General features: G+C 44.8%; 3 protein-coding genes across 3 annotated transcripts; 2 read left to right on the plus strand and 1 right to left on the minus strand.

Moving 5' to 3' along the window:
* Positions 1-2398: 2398 nt before the first annotated feature.
* On the minus strand, positions 2399-6195 carry LOC133840148 (inner centromere protein A). Its single transcript, XM_062271814.1, has 6 exons — positions 5870-6195; positions 5637-5805; positions 4462-5578; positions 4302-4398; positions 3105-3750; positions 2399-3039 (listed from the first exon to the last, which is right to left on the minus strand). Exons 1-6 carry the CDS (start codon positions 5936-5938, stop codon positions 2846-2848), a joined length of 2292 nt encoding a protein of 763 aa, XP_062127798.1. The 5' UTR covers positions 5939-6195; the 3' UTR covers positions 2399-2845.
* Positions 6196-6523: 328 nt separating this feature from the next.
* On the plus strand, positions 6524-12425 carry LOC133840147 (bromodomain-containing protein homolog). The gene is given in 5 exon segments (XM_062271813.1): positions 6524-7948; positions 8005-9263; positions 9325-9623; positions 9678-11238; positions 11240-12425. Coding segments are annotated over 5 exon segments (4338 nt in total). The 5' UTR covers positions 6524-6810; the 3' UTR covers positions 11321-12425.
* A 4587-nt stretch (positions 12426-17012) lies between these two features.
* LOC133843049 (putative uncharacterized protein DDB_G0271606) lies at positions 17013-19457 on the plus strand. The gene has a single exon (XM_062276407.1). The coding sequence runs from the start codon at positions 17154-17156 to the stop codon at positions 19167-19169; it is 2016 nt and encodes a 671-aa protein (XP_062132391.1). The 5' UTR covers positions 17013-17153; the 3' UTR covers positions 19170-19457.
* The last annotated feature ends 1769 nt before the right edge of the window (positions 19458-21226 follow it).

Raw genomic sequence — 21226 nt, forward strand, 5'->3', positions numbered from 1 at the left:
TGTCGCCAGTGTTGCCACAGCTTACACAAAAAATTGGCACAAATGAGCAACGTCGCCAAAATGGAACAACTAACAGTATTCAGCTGAAGCTAAAGCTGTGAGCTGGAAGCTGGAACTTGAAGCTGGGAGTTGATGTTGCAGTTGCTGCAATTTAGCGACCGATCCCAATTGCAAATAGTGGCCAACATGTGTAGGCCGTATGACCGGCATTAAATGAAAGACAGGTTGAGGTTGTTCTCGTTGTTCTTGTTGCTGCTGGGGACAGCAAGAAATTTGGTTGGTGAATGAATCTTTTCTGATGTTCGCCTGCTCGGCATGGATTAATGGCGAGGTTTTATTACAGCCGTGGCTATGGCTATGGCTGGCATCCGGCATGGATACAAAGTTGCAACTGTCTGTCTGCGATGTGGCATAAACCGGATCGAGTGGCCAATTAGTGGAGTCTGCCCTTGTGCAGTTATGTGATTAAATTTAATCAACGTTTTGTTTGCTTCCCATCTGCTTCAGCTTCAGTTTTGGCTGCAGCGCCATTTATTTTAATTATCAGTGAAAATATGTGCACGAAAACAAATTAAAAATGCTTGCAACAAATTTCACAGCGCGAAATCCACGTAATTTGCAACAATAGCATAAAACAGCAACAACAACAACAACAACAACAACAAAAGCAAATTCAAATACGAAGACGGAGACGGAGACGCAAAGACTAAGTTTAATACAGTGGCAAAAGGTAGCGCAAAAAAAGAAAGTTTTGTTTTTTGTCTCGCTGTTGCTGCTGCTTTTGCTGTTATTGTTGTTTGCTGTTGTTATTATTGCTGTTGCTGTATTTTTGCTTTTCTACACACAGCTGCACACACACACACACACGCACACAGTCGAACACACGCACATTAAGTTGGATTCCGTTTACATTTCGCCTTTTGCGGCTGCTTCTTCTTTCATATTTTGAATTTATACGGCAACGGCAACATCCACGGCAGCTTTGAGCTCGTTTTAGTTATTCACTTTTCATAGATTAACGCACACATACACAAGCAAAGCTAACGCACACACTCATACACGCACGCACTCACGACTAAGTTGGCCGGCTTAGTTGTTGTTGTTGCTGCTACTGCTACTGCAGCGGCTTCTTTTAGTTGTATCTCTTGCGTTTTTTATTTCACCAAACGCTTTTCGCTTTCTCGTTTACCGTCAACAGGTGTGCAACGCACGAACGCCAAACGAAGACTGAAAACCGAACGCGTCGTGTTAAAACGAGTTGCGCTTGAGCTCGTGGTGAACTTGCGCCAAGCCAAGCGCCAAGTGGTGTGGTGTGGTGAGTTTTGCCACCGACTTCAAGTTGAACTTCAACTTGGGATGCCCAGCAACAACAATTGAAAGTGCCAAGTTATCGAATATGTTAGCATTGCAAGTTGCGACTGTTATTAGGCAAAAAGAAGAAAACCAAAAACACGGAATAAGCAGCCCATTTAAATTGTAGGCCCACTGGCCATCGACATTAGTCACTAATAGCACCCAGCTAACAAGTCGTTCATTCAAATTGCTGTTCACCACGCCCGCCCATCTGCCTTAAACTCGTATTGCTGGCAGTTAAAGCCAAGTCCAATCTTAACAATTACCAGCTAAATTGCAAACGCACGAGATCAAGATTAGGCATAGTCCAAGACAAAGACACCGCATAGCAATTGAAAATGAAAACTGCAAATGTGCTGTGCATAGTGGAAAGCCGCACCACAGTTACCCTAACCTACCTCAGAACGTACAGTGAAACTTCCCTAAGTGCACAAACTCATTTAGGTGTTCTAGATGGACCTCTTATATTTATTTTATTTTACTGCAATTATAAATTTTATTTAATTTTCAGCAATCGACAAATTTAAAGTTTTTATAATTAAGTTACAAAATAATCTTATTTGAATAAAGTATTAGTATTGTCTAAGGACATAATACAGATTTCACTGTATTGATTGGTGTAAACAAAAAGCTAGACGAAAGCATGAAGGCTGCTGCACATTCCCTTTCCCTGGCAACAAGCATGTCGAATGTTTTCCATTTCTTTGGCAGCTTCTATCGACTGCTGGCAATTGCAATTGTGGCTTACCACGAGTATTCGATTGCATTGTTGTGGCAGCGGCAACAACAGGCCACAGGCACTGGCAACAACAGGCGGCAATCACGAAGCGTTGGCGGTATTCGTTTTTCATGTCACCTCATTTGGCAGCCAAGCGCGCTCCGCTGGCAAACGCAAGAAAATCCCCCATCGACCAGTCGTCAGACCAGACAACAGACAACTCCTAAAGAGAAGCTGTCGAAATCGAACTGCAGCCAGCCAACAGCACATGACAGAAAACCATGGGCCATGACCAGTGAAATTGTTGTTTACTTATCATCTCTTCACTTATTCTCTATAGTATGGTATTTATTTTTTATTATTTTTACACTTTTCATATTTCATTGTTTGGCTAGCGCACCTGTTAATGGAAAAACTTGGCAATAATTGAGCACGTCGGCGGCTTTAATAGTTCTAAGCACTTGGGTATTAATGTCAAAACTATAAGCTCAATCTGTGACTGCGATTCCGTTTTGCGGTACTTCTCGTAACCCATTAAACAGCGGCATACTTGACCAATGCATTTTGCGGTCACTGGACGTATGTCCAGAGTTTGCTCGTATAATTAAGATAACTTAGTTATTAATGAATTAAAAAATTGTAATGAAAACATTTGGCTATTGCCGATAAACAATGTACGATAATGGGTGACAGCTTTTTGTGCATTCTAAATAGTAATAATAATAATCATAAAAAGATTGCTTACTAATTGCAAATTTTGCCTAACTCTTGTAATTAATATTTTGGCAACTCGGAGTAGCGCGGTGGCGTGGACCACAAGACACTCGAGTTGCGCTTCAAATGACTGGGATCGATGTTGGGGAAGATCTGCTTCAGATCCGGCGTGGTTGGTTCCACCGAGAAGAAGCTGTCAATGACATCGGTTGGACAATGACTCTGCATAGAGATTGCAGGACCACGAACGTGTGCTGCAAAAGAAAAAATTGGTTGTTAGTAAATGAATGATTAATCAGACATTTTAATACAAACTCACAGCGACTCCAGTTGGGCACAGGCGGACGCTTGTGGGACACCTTGCCTTCGTCGTCCGTGGAATCATCTTCGTGCAGCATTTCGAACGTATACTTGGACTTCGGTGGCGGTGGCATCATTGCCTTAGCTGAATTTTGTTGCATCTTCATGTGATGCAACATTTCGCGTTCTTGCTCTTTAAGCTTCGCCTTCTTAAGACGTTCTGCCTCATCCTGTTGCTGCATTTTACGCTGCAGTTCCTCCATTTCCTGTCGCTTGCGTTCTTCCATTTTTTCCTTTTTGAGTCGCTTCTCCTCGCGTTCCTTGGCCAATTTGGCCAAGCGTTCGGCACGTTCTCGTTCCTTGACCTCGCGTTGCTGAGCTGCCTGCAAATGTTTCTGTTCACGCTGCTTCTTCCTCTCCTCAGCCAGCTGATGGAGGCCCTTACGAAAATCATCGCCGCTGTTCTCTCTGGACAACGTTTTGCTCGACGTCGACATCGTGTTGGCCTTCATTAGTGGTGCCGCCTTGGCGCTCAATGGCGCCTTCTTGCCCACCGACGAGCTCACGGGCAGCGCAGTGGCGCTTTGAGTTGGGGTGAGGAAACGTCCCAAAGCAGGTGCTGGCAATTTGCCAATAACGGGAGTCGTGTTGCTACCGCTTGCGGCCTTTAATAAAATTGTGAAATTTATGTAAGTTTTTATATATGATGCTTAAGCTTAATGATTGTAATTATGTTTAAAAGACCTAAATCATCGCTCAAATGAAATTTCATACTTGCAAATTAACAAAAGTCAAGAAAATTGTGATATTTTCTTTTGGCTATGGATTATTGTTGTACTATACATGTATGTATGCAATTCATATATTAATAAAATATATCTCGAAGAATTTTAAGAAAAGATTTTTCGAGTATTTAGAATTACATTACATCTTAAGTGTTATATATGAAAGGGTAATTACTTTAGTCAAATGTTAAGAATTTTTTTGTCAATGCACATCCTAAACGGTATGAGGCAAAAAGCTACACTTTACAAACAAAACTAAAAGTTTTTTTTAATATATAAGAAATTTCTCAGGCTTTTCCCTGCATTTTGTAAACTAGTAGTCAGCAAAAAACCATTAACAATAATTAAAAATCTCCATATAATTTGATTCTTGCGTTATTTCTGAAGTGATTGCTCTATATTCTGTGATAATATATAAATAGGCAACTTACCACTTCTTTGACACGCTTTGAGCGAAGAGTAGACTGCGCATTGGCTGCATTTTCAAACGCTTCAACGCGCATTTTGACCGGACTCTGCAACAAAGGACTGCAACAATGGAAATGAGATTAGAATTGGCAGGCAAAAGAAAAAACACCAAGGCGGACTTACTTGAACAGCTCGTGAGCTCGCGTTGCCATCTTGGTGGCCTTGAGGGCTGCTGGTGGCATCTTGCTTGCCACATTTTTGCTGGGTTTCACATCAACAATCGATTCGTCATCAGTTAACAGACTATTCTCTTGGCCCGTCTTGGGCATGCTGCCCTGTCGCGCTGTCTCCATAGATTCTTCTTTCTCGTCATCTCCACGGTCATCTGCCACTTGGAATGTGGCATCAGAATTTAGTGTAACTGTGGCATTTCCTGTGGCCTCTACATTGCCCACATTGGGCAGGGTCATTGTTTTGTTGACAACAGCAGCCCCTTGAGGTGCTGCCTCTTCAATGGCATCCTCATAAATGGAACGCTGTGATGGCGCTTGTGATTCCTGGGAATTGCGTGCTCCTCCATTGCTGCCTTGACGTGTGCGCGAAGAGACGGGCAATGGCTTGTCGAGATCGCTAAAACGTTCCACTTTAATTGGCTTACACACTTCCTTCTTTTTCCGTCCCCTCTTAGCGGGTACTGCCGCTACAGTTGCCGTTGAATTGGCCACCGTTGTTGTGTTAGACAGCACGGTTGTCTCATCCGTGAGCGTTGTTTTCGTTGCCTCCAGCGTCGCCGATGAATCACAGCTGAGCTTCTCCCGCTTCACCATGACGCGTACTCCGGTTGTGTTAGCTGCGATGCTGGATTCCTTGGTCTTTGCCTGAGACACCTCCAAGGGCGCTGCTTCAGTGCGTGTGACGTTGGTCTCCATATGGGTCAGATGGGCTTGTGAAGCACGCTGTTCACACTCTAATTTCACTTTGATTAACTCATCGTTGCTCGGCCGACGTAATTTGCTATGTAACGATGGTTCCTTGAGGTTCTTCTCCGAACGTAATTTGGCCGCACGTTGTGGTCGACCGCTCATGCTAGTCTCAGCTGCTGGTGTTCCTGCAACTGGAGCAGAAACTATAGCATGAGCAGGAGCAGGAGCTGGAATTGGAGGCGGCGGCATCAGTGCTCCTGTTGTATTGAGCTCTTCTTCAGGCTCTTCTTGAGCCACGGCCAACAGCTGCGAATTGTTCTTGCGCAGACTCGAACGCTGTGAAACATTCTCGCCCGTGGCAGAGGTATCACTTTCATCTAAAGATGCGAACGCATTAATTATTGGGATGTCCTATTGTATTTTCATCATACTCACCATTGTCCTCATTTTCGGCCAGGGATGCCAAACGCTTTGGCCGCTTTTTCGTCTGCTGTGGTGTAATTGACGTGTTTATTGGCTTCGGTGCTACAATTTCGGGCGCTTCGCTGGCCGATTCTGTTGGAGTTATGCCATAAAACAATTGATCCAGTTCCTCAAAATAAGTCTGTGTGTCAAAAAGGAGGGGGAGGTAGTAAGGACTTCCAGTTAAACAGTTTATAATTAATTACCTGGCGTAACGAATTTAATTCGTCCTCCAATTTGAGGGAATTACGCAAAACTTCGAGTAAATCTTCCATTTTACAGCAGCACAAAAACACAATTTTTACTGTAAATGCCTTCCTTCACCGTTTATTTCAAATGGCGGCAATGAGAAGCGCGTCACCAGCCAAACACAAGCGCAAGACAATGTAAAAGCATCGATAAGCGTCTCAAATACCTATCGATAGATGGACTAGTCCTGGCAACTCTACAACTGAGTGTTGCTGAACACTACTGCCAGCTGTTTTCCCGCGCAAATCTATTTGTAGTTGTAATTATCGCCGCAATTTGCTGCTTTTCAATTGTTCGAATATTTGACGCAACGCTAATAATATTTTAGAATTCAAGGGAATGACATTAAAGCGGCGGCAATATTGTTAATATGAAATGTGCTCGTTGCAGCTGCTGTTTTTAATAAGTGTTGTATAATACTTTATTACACGCACTTAACGCGTGTTGTGGCTTAATATAGCAATTAAATTGCAACCTAAATTACTTAAACGCTAAACATACATTATAACGAGTATTCCTAATAAAATAACTCAAAATAAATCCAAATTCGTCATTCTCGATAGAAAAATATCGAGTAATCGAATGTTGAGCTCAGTGTTATTAGCGTGCTGATAGGCATGCTGGGGCCCAACCGGTGCTGTAAAATACTCAAATACATTGTTAAAATTCGCCAGAAATTCGCAAGCCAGCGAAAATTGAGGAATAACCAAAGGTAAACAACACAAGCCAAGTGCGCGCGTTGCGTTAACAACAAATTAACGATGTATATATGAGAAAAGTGCACGCGGCACACGCAGACGACACTTGTCACCACAGAGGAACCAATACTACAGCGTATTTAACACGCACACACACACAATCACGGAACACACACTCACACGAAAGCAGAGAATAAGCAATGGGCCTCGACTTTGATGTCGTGGAGTACTGTAAAGGTGTGAAAACAAAACAGTCGCAACCGCCATTTGGTTGTCCGGTGCGCGACTGTGATCGCAGCTACAAGACGCTCGTTGGCCTCCAGGGCCATCTCACCAACTACGATCACGACAATCCGCAACCCTTGACGCCCATACTGAAGCCCAATCGAAAAAAGGCGCGCTCATCTCGCGCTCTCCATTCTACGCCCAAGGGCAATGACAGCGGCAGCGGCGGTGGTGATGGCGGCGGTATCGGCGGTGGTGGTGCCACCAAGAACAACGATAGTGAATTTTCCAATGCTGCCCATCGCAACGTTCACTGCAATCCCGAATCCCTTGTGTCCTACAATGAACTGGAGGCCACGGTCACCTTTAACATCGATGGAAAGAGCGTGCGACTGGGCATCGATGATCCGCTGCCCATCGTGGATGACGAAGAGTTTGTGCGACTGGTGGAACGCGGTTGCATATTGAATGCGGATGCGCCGCCGCTGGAGGAGAAGGCGTCGTGGGCCAAGGTGCAGGTGCCCGTGGCGAATGTGCGTGAAATTGCTGACTACCATGTGCCTGATGCTCCAGCTCGTCCGCTGGCCTATTATCGTTTCATTGAGAAGTCCGCCGAGGAGCTGGATGGCGAGATCGAATACGATGTGGATGAGGAGGACTCCGCGTGGCTGGAGCATATGAATGAGCAGCGGGCCAAGCAGAATCTCAATGCCATTGGCATCGATACTATGGAACTGCTGATGGATCGCCTCGAAAAGGAATCACATTTCCAGGCAGCGGCCAATGGCACGCCCACGGGCGTAGAGGTCGATGACGATGCCGTCTGTTGCATTTGCCTCGATGGCGAGTGCCAGAACACCAACGTGATACTCTTCTGCGACATGTGCAACCTGGCTGTGCATCAGGATTGCTATGGCGTGCCCTATATACCCGAGGGTCAGTGGCTCTGCCGTCGTTGCCTGCAATCGCCCAGCAAGGCGGTTAACTGTGTGCTCTGTCCCAATGCCGGTGGCGCCTTCAAGCAGACGGATAACGGGCAATGGGCGCATGTTGTGTGCGCCTTATGGATACCCGAGGTGCGTTTCGCCAACACCGTGTTCCTGGAGCCAATTGGTAAGTGAAACTCTAATCTACTTTCATTCATTCAATACTAACGCAATCTCTTCTAGATTCTATTGAGACCATACCGCCTGCTCGCTGGCGTCTCACGTGCTATGTGTGCAAGGAGAAGGGCCTGGGTGCGTGCATTCAGTGCCATCGGAACAGCTGCTATGCCGCCTTTCACGTGACGTGTGCTCAGCAGGCGGGCCTCTATATGACCATGGACACGGTCAAGGATGGCCACAACGATAGCTCGGTGCATGTGCAGAAGTTCGCCTATTGCCACGCCCATACGCCCGCCGATGCCAAGCTTAAGACCAATGTGCCCGACTTCGAGGACACGCGCCTCAAGATGCGCGAGGCACGCAAGGCGCTGGCCAAGAAGCGTTCGACGGCGCCGGTGGTCTTGATACCCACAATACCACCGGATCGTGTGCAGGAGATTGCGAGCATGGTGCACATGCAAAAGAAGAAGGAGTTCCTCGATCGCATCATTGCCTACTGGACGCTCAAGCGACACTATCGCAACGGTGTGCCTCTGCTACGACGCCTGCAGAGTCAGGGCAATAATCATGGCGTGATTCAGCGCAACGGCATCGAGGGCTCGCCAGACACCAAGGAGCTGTACAGGCAGCTCAAGTACTGGCAGTGTTTGCGACAGGATCTGGAGCGAGCGCGACTGCTGTGCGAGTTGGTGCGCAAGCGGGAGAAGTTGAAGGTGGCCTTTGTGAAGATCTCCGAGGAGGTGGTAATGCTGCAGCTCAATCCCTTGGAGTCGGCTCTGGGCAAGCTGCTGGATGCGCTGGAGACGCGCGACACCATGGAGATCTTTCGGGAGCCAGTGGACACCAGTGAAGTGCCCGATTATATGGATATTGTGAAACATCCCATGGACTTGGGCACAATGCGAACGAGGCTCAAAGATTGCCGCTATACATCGCTGGAGCAGCTGGAGGCAGACTTTGATCTGATGATACAGAATTGCTTGGCGTACAACAACAAGGATACGGTGTTCTATAGGGCAGGCATCCGGATGCGCGATCAGGCGGCGCCATTGTTTGTGCAGTTGCGCAAGGAGCTGCAACGCGATGGACTGCTGGAGCGCAATCAGCGCTCGCATGTGGATCATGTGGAGGGCGAGGTGGAGCAGGAGTTGCGACAGCTGCTGGCGGCGCCACCCAGCGAAGATGTTGTACAAAAGCTGCTCATACTCGCCGACAAGTCGCAGGTGCTTAAGAATCCCAGCTATCGCACCAAGAAGATCAAGCAGATTCGTTTGGAAATCACGCGCATGCGCAAAGCGCTGCAAAAAGCGCGCTTTGCAGCGGTAAGTTGAAGATAGCTTTAACTTTATTCGATGTACAATTAATAATAATTACTATTTGCAGCGACATGCGGCACATGCGCATTCCCAGAGCGACGACGATGAGGACGAGGATACGGGCGTGACGCCGTCCAAGAAACGCACACGCAAACGCCTCAACAGCAGCGCCATGGATTTGGACGAGTCACAGGATATGCAGGTGCATCACAACGATGACGACGAGGACGATGACGATGACTCCGAAGATGATTCAATGGCCGAAGATAGTATCAGCAAAAATGCTGGCCACATGGCACAAACGCCGCCCTGCAGTCCCGTCAAGAGTCTCAACAACAGTAGCTCTCCCGTGGGCATTAATCGAAGGTAAGAAATCTAGTTTGTTATCTTGGATTAGTCTAACATTTGTTCATATTCTAGGACGGCAATACTGTTGACGCGCAAGGCGCAAGCGGCGCTCAAACGGCCCTCTGAGCAACTGACAACGCCCGTCAAAGAGGAGCACCACAATTCTCAGTCATCCAGCGCACAGTCAACGAGCGCCAGCTCGAGTTCAACAACGACGGCAGCCACAGCGGCATCCAGCATGCTGAATGCATCGCTTGCGACTGCCACGCCCACGGCTGCCGGCAACTTTGCGTTGACGCACAACAGCACAATGGCTGCCGGAGTTGCGGCCGCTGCAGCAGCTGCCTCTAACCTGACGCCCACGACGTTGTCGGTCAATAACAAGCTTAGCTTAAGCCTGGGTTCCAGTCTGGCGCTGGCCAAGTCACCGAAGCGACCTGCGCGCTATCGTCGCCTGCCCTCGATGTCGCCAAAGAAGTCACCGAATCCAGCAGCAACGCAACCAAATGCTTCGGCAATTGGATCAACAGCTGCAGCTGCCGTGGAAGCGGTGCCCTTTGAGCGCATACCGGATAGCTTTCGAGTCTATAGAGCGAACAATCAGCGCGACGTCAGTGATAGCGACGATGCGCCCTCCCAGTCAAGCAGTCCCTGCAGCAGCTGCTCCGACTTTAGCATGTCCGGCAGCTGCTCGGACTTTGACAGCGACGAGGCGAGCGACGGCGATGCGCATAGCGATGATGGTGATTCCGACAGCATGAAGGGCAATGTGATGAACGATGACTCGCAAGGGGATTGCACAACGGATGCCATGGACTTGCAGCATGCCACACTGAATAATACGCAGGGCAACGGCAACATGGCCATCAGCAGCAGTGACAGCAGCTCGGACAGTGATGATGAGAACAGTGCCGACATGCTGGATGCCAGTGCGTTGGCCAAACAGCGAATCACACGTAGCACGCCAACACCCACGCCCTTGCAGGGGCGTGGCGGTGCAATGGCTGCGGCCAGAGGACGTGGTAAGCGACGCAGTAATCTCAGTGAATCTACCAGCTCGACAGCGACGCCGCCGCCCCTCATACGCAAGGCCGGCAAGCTGAGATCAGCGACGCCGAATGCATCGCCACTTGTAAATAATATAAAATCGCGACGCAGCACGATGACAGCAAGCGGCGGTCACAACAATAGCAGCAGCACAGCCATGACAACGACGCTGACGAACAACAACAAGAGTAAACTGCATCATGAACTGGAGGAGACGGCAACGGTGGGTGTGGCTGGCGACTTGCTGGTGCGGCACAACAGCAGCTCACAGAAGGCATCGCTGGAACCGCTGCAGCTGGTGTGGGCCAAATGTCGTGGCTACCCTTGGTATCCGGCGCTTATCTTGGACCCCAAGACACCCAAGGGTTTCGTGTACAATGGAGTGCCATTGCCGGCGCCGCCAACGGATGTGCTGGCGTTGCGCAAGAATTGCATCGATGACGTTGTCTTTCTGGTGCTGTTCTTCGATGTGAAACGAACGTGGCAATGGTTGCCGGCGAATAAGCTGGACATCCTGGGCATTGACAAGCAGCTGGATCAGCAGAAGCTCGTTGAGTCACGCAAGCCCGCGGAACGGAAGGCCGTGAAAAAAGGCCTATCAGGATGCGCTGCTTTACCAGAGTCAGGTATCCGATCTAGAGGGTCAAGGGCCCGATCCAATCATGTGAAAGCTGTTTGCCCAACTGCATTTGACGGTCAACTATTAACCTGTTGAATGTGCCGCCGACGCCCCCCCGCCTTGTAATTATGTTAAATCCATATTCGTTCCATTACGAATATCATTTCGATTCGCTCTCGAAATTGCCCAGCCATATGCAGAGTTAAGACGTTGCTCGGATCGGATCAGATCGGTTGGAAGTAAGCTGAGCTGAGCTGGGAGCTATTTGTATTGTTACTGAAAAGGCCCTCCATTAGTGTATTTCGTTTACATGCATATTTACTTTACTCTATATACATATATACGATCATTTCCTGTTTTATGGGTATTTCGAATTCGAATACGATTTTTGAGTTTTCCACTCTTCGAATTTCCAATTTACACTGCAAGTGGCAATTTTCTTTGTTTTGCTTTTAAACTGGCTTCTTAAACAAAAATCTATTGAATTCTTCATTGTACAATTTTGTAAAGTTTAATTCTTTCCCTTCATCCTTTCGCATAATAGAGACAACAACAAGAACAGCAACAAATGGAATTTAAAACCTCAAGACGTTTCACTAAAAATCAAATCAATGTTTAAGTTAAATAGTTTTAAGCAAACAAAATTGAGAAATTAGAAAATAGTTAAGCGTATAAAAAAATTGAAAAAAAACAAACAAAAATAATGTAAAAAGCAGCAACAACATTTACAAATAGCATTAAATTGTGTATGTCAGTGCGAGTGAGAGTGCGTCTGTGTATATGTGTGTAAAGTGTATGTATGTTTTGTGTGTGTGTATGTCTATTAAGCGTGTTCCGTTTATAATTTCCGTATGAACAAATATGCAAAAGTTTGATTATTATTACGATGTATTACGACGACGACGACGACGATGACGATGATAGTGAAGATAACGCGACGATTATTATTACTATTATCATTATTATTATTATCATTATTATTATTGTCATTATTATTATTATAATTACATTGTGTAATTAATGCAAATTATTAGGGTTTAAGTGAAAAGCGTAGACAATTAAGTATTGTAGTAGTTGCCCATAACAAGATTGAATATTGTTTAAATTTAACGGTAAAGTAAAGTGCAGAAAATAAATGTTTTAAACAAAAAAAATCCAATGCATTTCATTCATGCTCAACTGGTTACAGTTTGAGGAGCGCACAGTTTGAGAGTCACCGCGCAGTGAGCGTCACACACAATCACTCGATATAAGCCAATTTAATTGGACAGAAAACGTGTTAAGCGAGCGAAATAAAAATACAGAAAAATGAAAAGAAACAAAACAATACAAGTACAGATCAGCATGCCAGATGACAGATTGGACAACTGGCGAGACGACGACGACGACGACGTAAAAATACGCAAACATACGAAATAATACAAATGTGTTTTGTTTTGTTGTTTTTCTTTGCTGTTTTCAATAAATTCAACGTAAAAGCGACGCGTCATTTATGGCTTGTGTATTTAGGCTGGCAAAATACGCGTAATCGAATTGCATTTGTCAAGTGTGACTTAAATCTGGTAAATGATTGTCTTGTTGTCTCTGTACATTTAACATATGTATGTATCTCCCCATTCGTGGCATCGAAAATCTCGTAGACAACAACTTAATAGAACGCCCAAAATCCCAGCTCCATTTGGCCTTAATTACTAATGCAAATTAATTTGCGACTGTCTGCGATTGAAGTTTATTGATGTGGCTGTTAAGTAGTTGTTGTTATTGTTGTTGTTAATCTTAGCTGCCGTTTTATGTTCGTTTGTAGTGTGTTCACTTGACAGTGTCGTGTAGGTCACTGTGCGTTGGCGCTCTAATTGATGTATTTATTTAATAATTGCTTGTACACGGGGCAACATGAAACAACATGAAACGGAACTGCGTCTTGGCCAGTTAAACAAGTGAGCGACAACAATTCAATGTTTCGGGCCAGGTTAAAGTGTGTCTCCGACAATTGGAGCACGCTTCAAATCGCTCAAATCGCCGCTGGAACTTCCCAAAAAATAAAAAGAAATATAAAAAACGAGTTCGCTGACAATTTCAATTTGGCCAAATGACGTAAATGCGACTACCAATGGACCGTAACAAAGGTTTAAAAAAAGAATATTTTGTGCATGAAAATAAATGGCCTTGGTTCGCGCTTTTGTTTTTCATATTTATTTTTACAGAAATTCCAAAATGATTAAGAACCGCTTGTATCTCACATAGTATACAATATTTAAGGCATGAGTGTGCCAGTTTTGCACGTTTCCCATTTACCCCGCCACTTATTAGCAAATTTACCCAAATTATTCATTTAGTTGTGAGTTAAATCCTAAATAAGCAGCTTAGCAAATCGTTGGTTTTTGCTGACGCTGCTTTTTTAACCATTCACAAATATATTCATTGAAGTCACAGCTTTCGCTCTCGCGCTTGCTGCTTCTTGTTGTTGTTGTTGTTTGCTTTTATTGAACTGAGTTGGGGGTTAAATGATTAAATTAATTTGCACGCAGAGCTGCAGTTCGGTCAAGTTTCCGTACTATGACGTCGTAGTGTGACTTCTCACAAAAGCGAAACATAAAATCGAAATTGGGAATTGGGTTTTTCTACTGCTCGTCTCGACGCACGTGAGACAATCAACGTGGCCACATAATAATAATGCGAATCAAAAAGTGAGAAATCAATATTTTTTTTTTAGGAATTTTGAAATTCGCGGTTCAAGTACGTTTATTGGCCATTAGCTTTTGCCTTGTCTCCGAATTCGGCAGAAATGATTTACATAAATTGGCAGACACTCCGGCTGATTATGTGTAAATGTGTGAGTAGAGGTGTGTATGTGTGAAGTTGTGTTGTTGTTCTCTTACAGCAAGGTTCAGCGACAGCAACAGCAACAGCAACAGGAAAAGTATCTCAAACATCGACAGATGCTGAACTTATGTGTTGCTGATTTTTTGTATCTGGCACGACAGCAGACGTCTTAATGAGTGCGCTAATTAAATGTAATTAGCGCATGTATCGTGCCACCGCTCACACATTCGCAACGCAAACGCTAAAACAGCACATACGACAAAAAAATTAGCGTATACGCCGCGTAGTCCGGAGCATGTCAATCGTCAGCTAAGCGAAGTTCTTAATGCACAGATAAGATAAGGAGCAACGTGCATATCTCACACGTTGTATGTAGTGCGAATAAATATGTGTATCCCACAATTGGCTGCTCTAATTAAATGGGACGTGCCTCCGTTTTCATTTCTCCAATCGATTTGCCTTTTATGTTATGGTAATCATCATCAAATAGAGCAGCGCGTGGACAACAGAAAAATTAAAATAAATTGCGCATCTGACGCACATCTCCCGAAAATTCTCATCCAGACCAACCATGTGACGTCGCAGTCGCTGCTGGCAGCGTCGTCTGCGTGACTGTGGTCAGTTCAAGAAGGCTACAATAAGTATGCTTATAAACAATAACAACAAAGAAATCTATATGCTAGATGGGCGAAGAAGCAGACACGAGGCGCTTGGCAACAAGATTTCTAAAGCTTTTTGAAATTGCACGCTAAAACTGAGAAAGTGGCTCAGCTGAAAAGTAAGCATTTTGTGTACCGTATGGATGATTACGCGGTAAGGTGAAATAAATGGTATAACAATGATAATACACGCACCTTGTCATGTGCTGTGTATTGTGTACGAAGATTGACATTGAGTAAGGAACAAGTGTGTCAAGTGAGTGGGGCATGTGATCTGGTCCACAGGATAACCATCTGATGGCTGGAAGGTGTAATGCCAACATTTGGCCACTCAATTCACACTTCTATTACACGTTTAACATTCAGCTGTGAAATTTACTTCAGTGTCAGTAGTTGGCAAGTAAATTGACGCAGTTCTCCATTGTACTTAAGGAACAACTGTTCAGCTCAAGTGTAAAACAATTTAGAATAATACATGTATTATAGCTGAGCAAATGCGAAAAATATAAGTGCTGTAGTACTTAAATTTAAACGTTAATTAAAAGGTAATAATGTATATATTTTGGTATAAGTAAATGAAAATTATATAGGTGGTTTAGTACTTAAATTTAAACGTTAAATAAATCAGAACAATTATATATTATTTTAGCATTTATATTTATAGGCAAATGCTAATGAAATGAGACTAATCTATTTGCTGAAGTATTTAGAAATAATATGTATACTATATTGTAGTAATTAAATGGAAATTTTCAGCAACTGAACTATAAATAAATGCAAATAATAAATAGAATATGAACTTTAGTATTATCATCTAAAGAATTGGAATATATGAGTTACAGTACTTACAATAAATCAAAGTATTTATATTTGTATGGAAATGTTAAGGAAATGAGAGAAATATAAATTTTTTGTAGTATTTTTAACTAAAACTTTAAACAGTATTAGTATGGAAATATAATGCAGTATTATTAATTACACTTATATAAATGAAAATAATGAGTAAATTTAAACATTACAAAATGAGAAGAATGTCGTTCTTTAATTTAAATATTTTAAAAATAAGTATAATATATACAGTGTAGTATTTATGTGTAAATGCTAAATGAATGAATTTAATATATACATATATACACCATACTGTTGTCAATTCATTGTAGTATTTATATGTTAATGCGTTAAGCAGCTGCTGTCAGCTGGAAGCCGCCTCATTTCATTGCGACTGAAACCACAAATATTTCCAATTGATTTTCACATTCTTTATGCCCGGCAATATAATTTAATTTGCATATTTTTATTGTCCACCCTTATTGCAAATTTTCTCTTGGCGACGCGTCGCGACAGCTCCCCATATATAGCATAATACACATATGTACAGTATATATACGATATTATATGTATGCAAGTCTGTGAATTGCCCATATAACGGCGCCGGCTGAAATTAACTTGAATTTATTATTAAAAGCGGCAAAAACAGTTGAATTGTTGTTGTTGCACACTAAACCGGTCGAACACTGAGTGAACTGCCTCCCAAAAATCATGGCACCCCAACTTCCAGAGAAGATCTGATCTCCTCACTGCCGGTCAGCGTCATGCAGGCGCGTCCCAACGGCGACTGTACAAAAACAGTTCCGGCTAAAAATACTTTTGCGAGCCTTTTTAACCATATTTGGGTCTCGATTTGTGCACTGCACTACATAACTGAATTGATATTTTGACAAATGCCAAATCGCATTTAAATAATTACCAAAGTAGAGAAAAAATAAACAACTGTACAGCTGCTATGCAGCTTTGCTGCCCTTCGCATCGTTTAATTTATGGATGCAGCTATCAATTGACAGGGCTGAGACTAAAAATATCCCAGACTTGACCTTCGCTAGTGAATGGAACGGGCTTGCTGCATAACGGAAGAACAAACAGGATGAACACGACAACAGATGCCAATGAAATGGATGGGCAGCCAATTAACCGCCTGCCTCGCCTGACAGGCTGACTGTCAGAGGTGCCTGAACTGCCTCAGCTTGCTAAGGAGCAGCTTAAAGTAAAGCGTTCAGAACGCACAGCATGTAAGCGATAAGAGGCCAGGTTGTGAATCTGAGACTCAGTTTGGACCTAGGGTAAGAAGATATTTATTGGACAGGAGAGAACGGGTTCAGTTCAAGGACAACGACAACGACAACGACAACGGCAACAACTCGACAGCTTGCGGTTCTTTTCCACGAAAGTACACAAGTATAAAAGCCCTCGACTGGCGTCCAGCCAGGCAACAGTCTTCCTCGACAGCGAGTCGAAGTTGTAGCGAAGTTTTGGTTGTTTGCACAGATCGCACACCAAAAGTCCTACAAGTCGTACTTCCAAATTTATAACACTTCGTTTGAACCAACCACATCCAACTTTAGGATGCGTCTGCTGATCCTCAGCCTGCTGGCTGTGGCCGCCCATGGTCATAGCATCAGCTATCGCAACAATCTGCAAGCCTTTGCCCCGGCACGTGGTGAGTTCCCAGTTCGGAGTGAACTAGCCCAAGGCTATCTACGCTATCTGGACAACACGGGCGCCGAGCGTTTGGTTGGCTTCAACTACCCGGAACCATTGTACGGCATTCGCAGCGAGATCTACACGCCGGAACAGTTACGCGTCGCCAGCAACAAATTGGAGGCACAACAACAGCACTTGGCTCTCTTCCGCGCCTGGTGCGAACAGCGTTACAATGCCCTGCGCGTGGAGCTGGAACGTCTGCGTGCCGAAGGCAAACAGCCCTCGGCCAACATTCTGTCGCAATTCGAACCGCTGGAGCAACTAATTAAGACCAACGCCTTTGAGCCTGTGCCTGGCCTGAGTCCCGAAGTGCAGCGTGCACGCGATGAACATTTGCGCATCTGGAATGAGAGTCGCCTGCAAGTGTTGCAAGCTGAACTCGCTCAAGGCGGACAGCTGCAGTCTATAGATCAACGATTCACACCCGAGGGCGTTCTACTGAAGACCACTCCAGTACAGCCAATCGCAAAGCAGCCACAGGCAACTCAGGCGGCTAAATTGTCACCAGAACCATTGCCAATCAAGCCAGCCACCAGCAATCTTGCAGCCCAGCAGCCCTATGTGCCCCTGGAGTCACCGAAGCCAGTGCAGGAGACCGCCGAAGTGTTGCGTGCTCGTGAGGAGCATCTCAAGCTCTTCAACGCAGCTCTGCAAGCTCAGCAAGCTCAACCTGCGCAAGCCATAACATTGAAGAAAAGCTCCTACATTCAGCCACAGCCGCAGCAGACACCACAGATTGCACAGATCGTTCCTCAGGCTCCACAGATTTCGCAGACCCCCAAACTCGCTCCTCTACCCGTGCCACAGATTCCACAACTCGCTCCTCTGCCCGTGCCACAGACACCACAGCAGGCTCCGATGCCCGTAGAGGAAACGCCCGAGGTTAAGCGCGCTCGTGAGGAGCATCTGCAACAAGTCAACGAGATTCGGCGTCAACAGCAGGAGCTCAAAAAGCTACAGCCTCTGGCCCCATTGTCAACTGCCACAATAAGTAGCGAGTACAAGAAACCTGAAGCGATTGCTCCCCTGCCTGCCGTCACCATCAAGAGCTCCATTCCCCAAGCACAGCCTGCAGCTGCTCCGATTCCCACTAAGAATATCCATGAGCAAAAGATACAGTTGCTGACACAGATCAAACTTAAAGCAGAGGACAAAGTTGCTGACTATGAGGACAGAATACGCTTCGAAGAGCGCGAACGGGAAGCTGAGCTTTTCCGTGAAAAGGAATTGCGTCGCGAGGAACAGAAGCAGGCCGAGTTGGAAAGGGAACGCGAAGAGTTGCGTCTGATCGAAGAGCAGCAGCAGCTGGCAGCAGAGCGTCAAGCGCTGCAGATGCAGGAACAGCAGCGACTCGAGAGTGAACGTCAGCAGGAGGCGAAGCGTCTGCAGGCCGAGCAACAGTTCATCTTTACCGTTGACTCCACACCCAGCCAGCCAATCAGCAGCTACAAGGTGATTGCCCCGACGCCAGTGAAGCCCCAAACTCAGCCTCAACCTCTGGTACAGCCTCAAGCTATTGCCCAGCAGCAGCAGGTGCAGAACGGTTTCTTTTTGCGCATTCAGGCTGGCGGCCAGCAGGGTGCTGAAGCTATTCCCGAGACCATTGCCCAGAATCCCTTCCTCATCCGTTACATTCAGCAACCCGAGCAGGCACAAGTGAAAGTACTCAGCTCTTCCACCGGCTCAAGCAGTTCCTCAGCCGCATCCGCATCGCTTTCAAGTTCCAGCAGTAGCTCCACTTCGATTACCACCGGACTCAGTGAACTGGAGAAGGCGACGCGAGAGCATTTTAAAGCCCATGAGATTGCCTTGGAGCAGCTGCGTCTGGCTAATCTGAAGAATCCTGAAGCGAGTCCGATTCCCTGCCAACACAATTAGTGATTTCTCGAATACATATTGATATACATATACACTCACACACACATACAGTTACACAAAGACACACAGACACGGATGCACAGACTCAACGATTAGTATTTGCACAATTCATGAAAATTCGATTCCAATTCATATGCATTCATTACTTTACAATACATTCGTAGGCTTAAATACTCGTACTCATTCACGTTCACGTTCACACTCATACTCGTACACCTGTACCGATTATTCGATTCAATGAATATAAGTTTTAAATGCATTCAGTTGAGAAACAACGCAAAAAAGAAATGAAGCGGCGATAAGTAAATTATCATTTGGGTATTGGGGAGACAAAGGAAGTTGCCCCCAAAAATGAACAGTTATTCCGCATATAACTAACAGAACGTTCTCTCTTCAAATGCAAATTGATTGACTGTCGCCAGTTTGTCGCCAGTTTTGTCTCCTGTTGCTTCCTCCTTCGCCTGTTTAAATTCGAAATTGAGAATGCGCATATTGAGTTAAGTGGAGCAAACCAACAGATGAATCTGTTATTCAATTGATCCGCTATGCGAGGTACACTTGCCGCATCTACGAATAGACGTGATGTGGGGCAGGTAACTAGCTACACAATAAATGGATAGTACGTGTATGCAAAGTGTGTGTATAAATTTGTCAAACCTAGCAGCAGCAGCAGCACCTACAAAATTGTGGCAATTAGCATGTCGAGCCACAACGACGAGCCGTAACTGACCTAGCTCAACGACAACGACAGCAAAAGTTACGGTATAATACAAAGAGAAGCAAAAAATCACCGTTAGTTTTGAATAGTACCGAGCAGTAAAATTGCTCGATGAAATCTGCTGCGATAGGCCAGCGAAAGGTGATTACGTGGCGTATGAGTAATCACAGATGGAAGCGCGTGCCCGTCAGCCTGTGACTAATTGTTGAGGAAACTCTAGTCAAAAATGTGTGTCGAGGTGCTTCGCAGATCTTGATGTAACAAGATACCGCAGCCGCAGCAGCTGCAGGTCTGTTGATAGAACAAATCATCTTATCAAACAGGGGAAAAATGTGTATTTCCTGTTCGCTGTCTCATCATCATCAGCAGCATTGTATTGGGGAGCAAAGTTCTCGCAAATGATTCATTATTATTTAAACATTTGATAGCATTTTGCGAAAGACACATCACACAAAAACTGGCAGTAATTGCCTTGAATTGTTTTCTACCTAATCAGCGGCTGGCAGAGACTAGCTAATCAAATGCCAATTTGAAACGTAATACGAATCATGTATCACTCATACTAGTTCGAATTGGCTGATGAAAGAGTCGTCTATTCCGGCACTAAGCCCAAAACATGTCTGCTGTCTGCTACAAATGGGGTTATGTCTGATAAGTTGGTCTTTTTTCATTGCCATTGTCCAACTCGTAATTGGATAAATGCGCAGTTTTAATGCTAATGTAGTACACGGGCCAACAATTGCTCTATATGATATGTTATGCCTTTATTGCTTTACGATATCTTCAAAATACTCGAAATATATGTTGACTATAAAGGTTGGCTTTGGCGATAGACTAAAAGTGAGCAGCATTACGTATTCTCCTGTCGGCAAGGGCAGTTTCACATCCGCTGGAGAAATATGTAGGTTTTTTGAGTAAAAGTTTCCCTTTAATAAAAGATTAAGTATTATGTATAGTTGAATCGCAATGAAAAAACTCCAACTCTCTTTACACTTACCACATATGGACATGGATGATTGACATTGGTTTTCTTTTTGATTGCCTCCATCAAAACCTTGGCAACGGGATGCGATGCCTTTACCAAGTTAGAGCAGAAATCAAACGAGTGTTTTACCAGCCATGGTTTATAGCCACTTGCTTTCTTTTGTATCTCAAAAATCATACGAAGTGTTTTTGCAGGGTACAAAATGGTCCCATTCAAGTTTAAAATCGTCAGATTGCGACTTATGGCTTTGAGACGGCACTGCTCGAAAGTAACCCACGATTTGTTGTATGATTCGCAGACAGCATTCGTTAGCTTCATCGTGGTTTTGCACTGAACGATGTGAACAACAGACAC

The sequence above is a fragment of the Drosophila sulfurigaster genome, chromosome 3 (genome assembly GCF_023558435.1).
Source record: "Drosophila sulfurigaster albostrigata strain 15112-1811.04 chromosome 3, ASM2355843v2, whole genome shotgun sequence".
Taxonomy (NCBI): Eukaryota; Metazoa; Arthropoda; class Insecta; order Diptera; family Drosophilidae; genus Drosophila; species Drosophila sulfurigaster.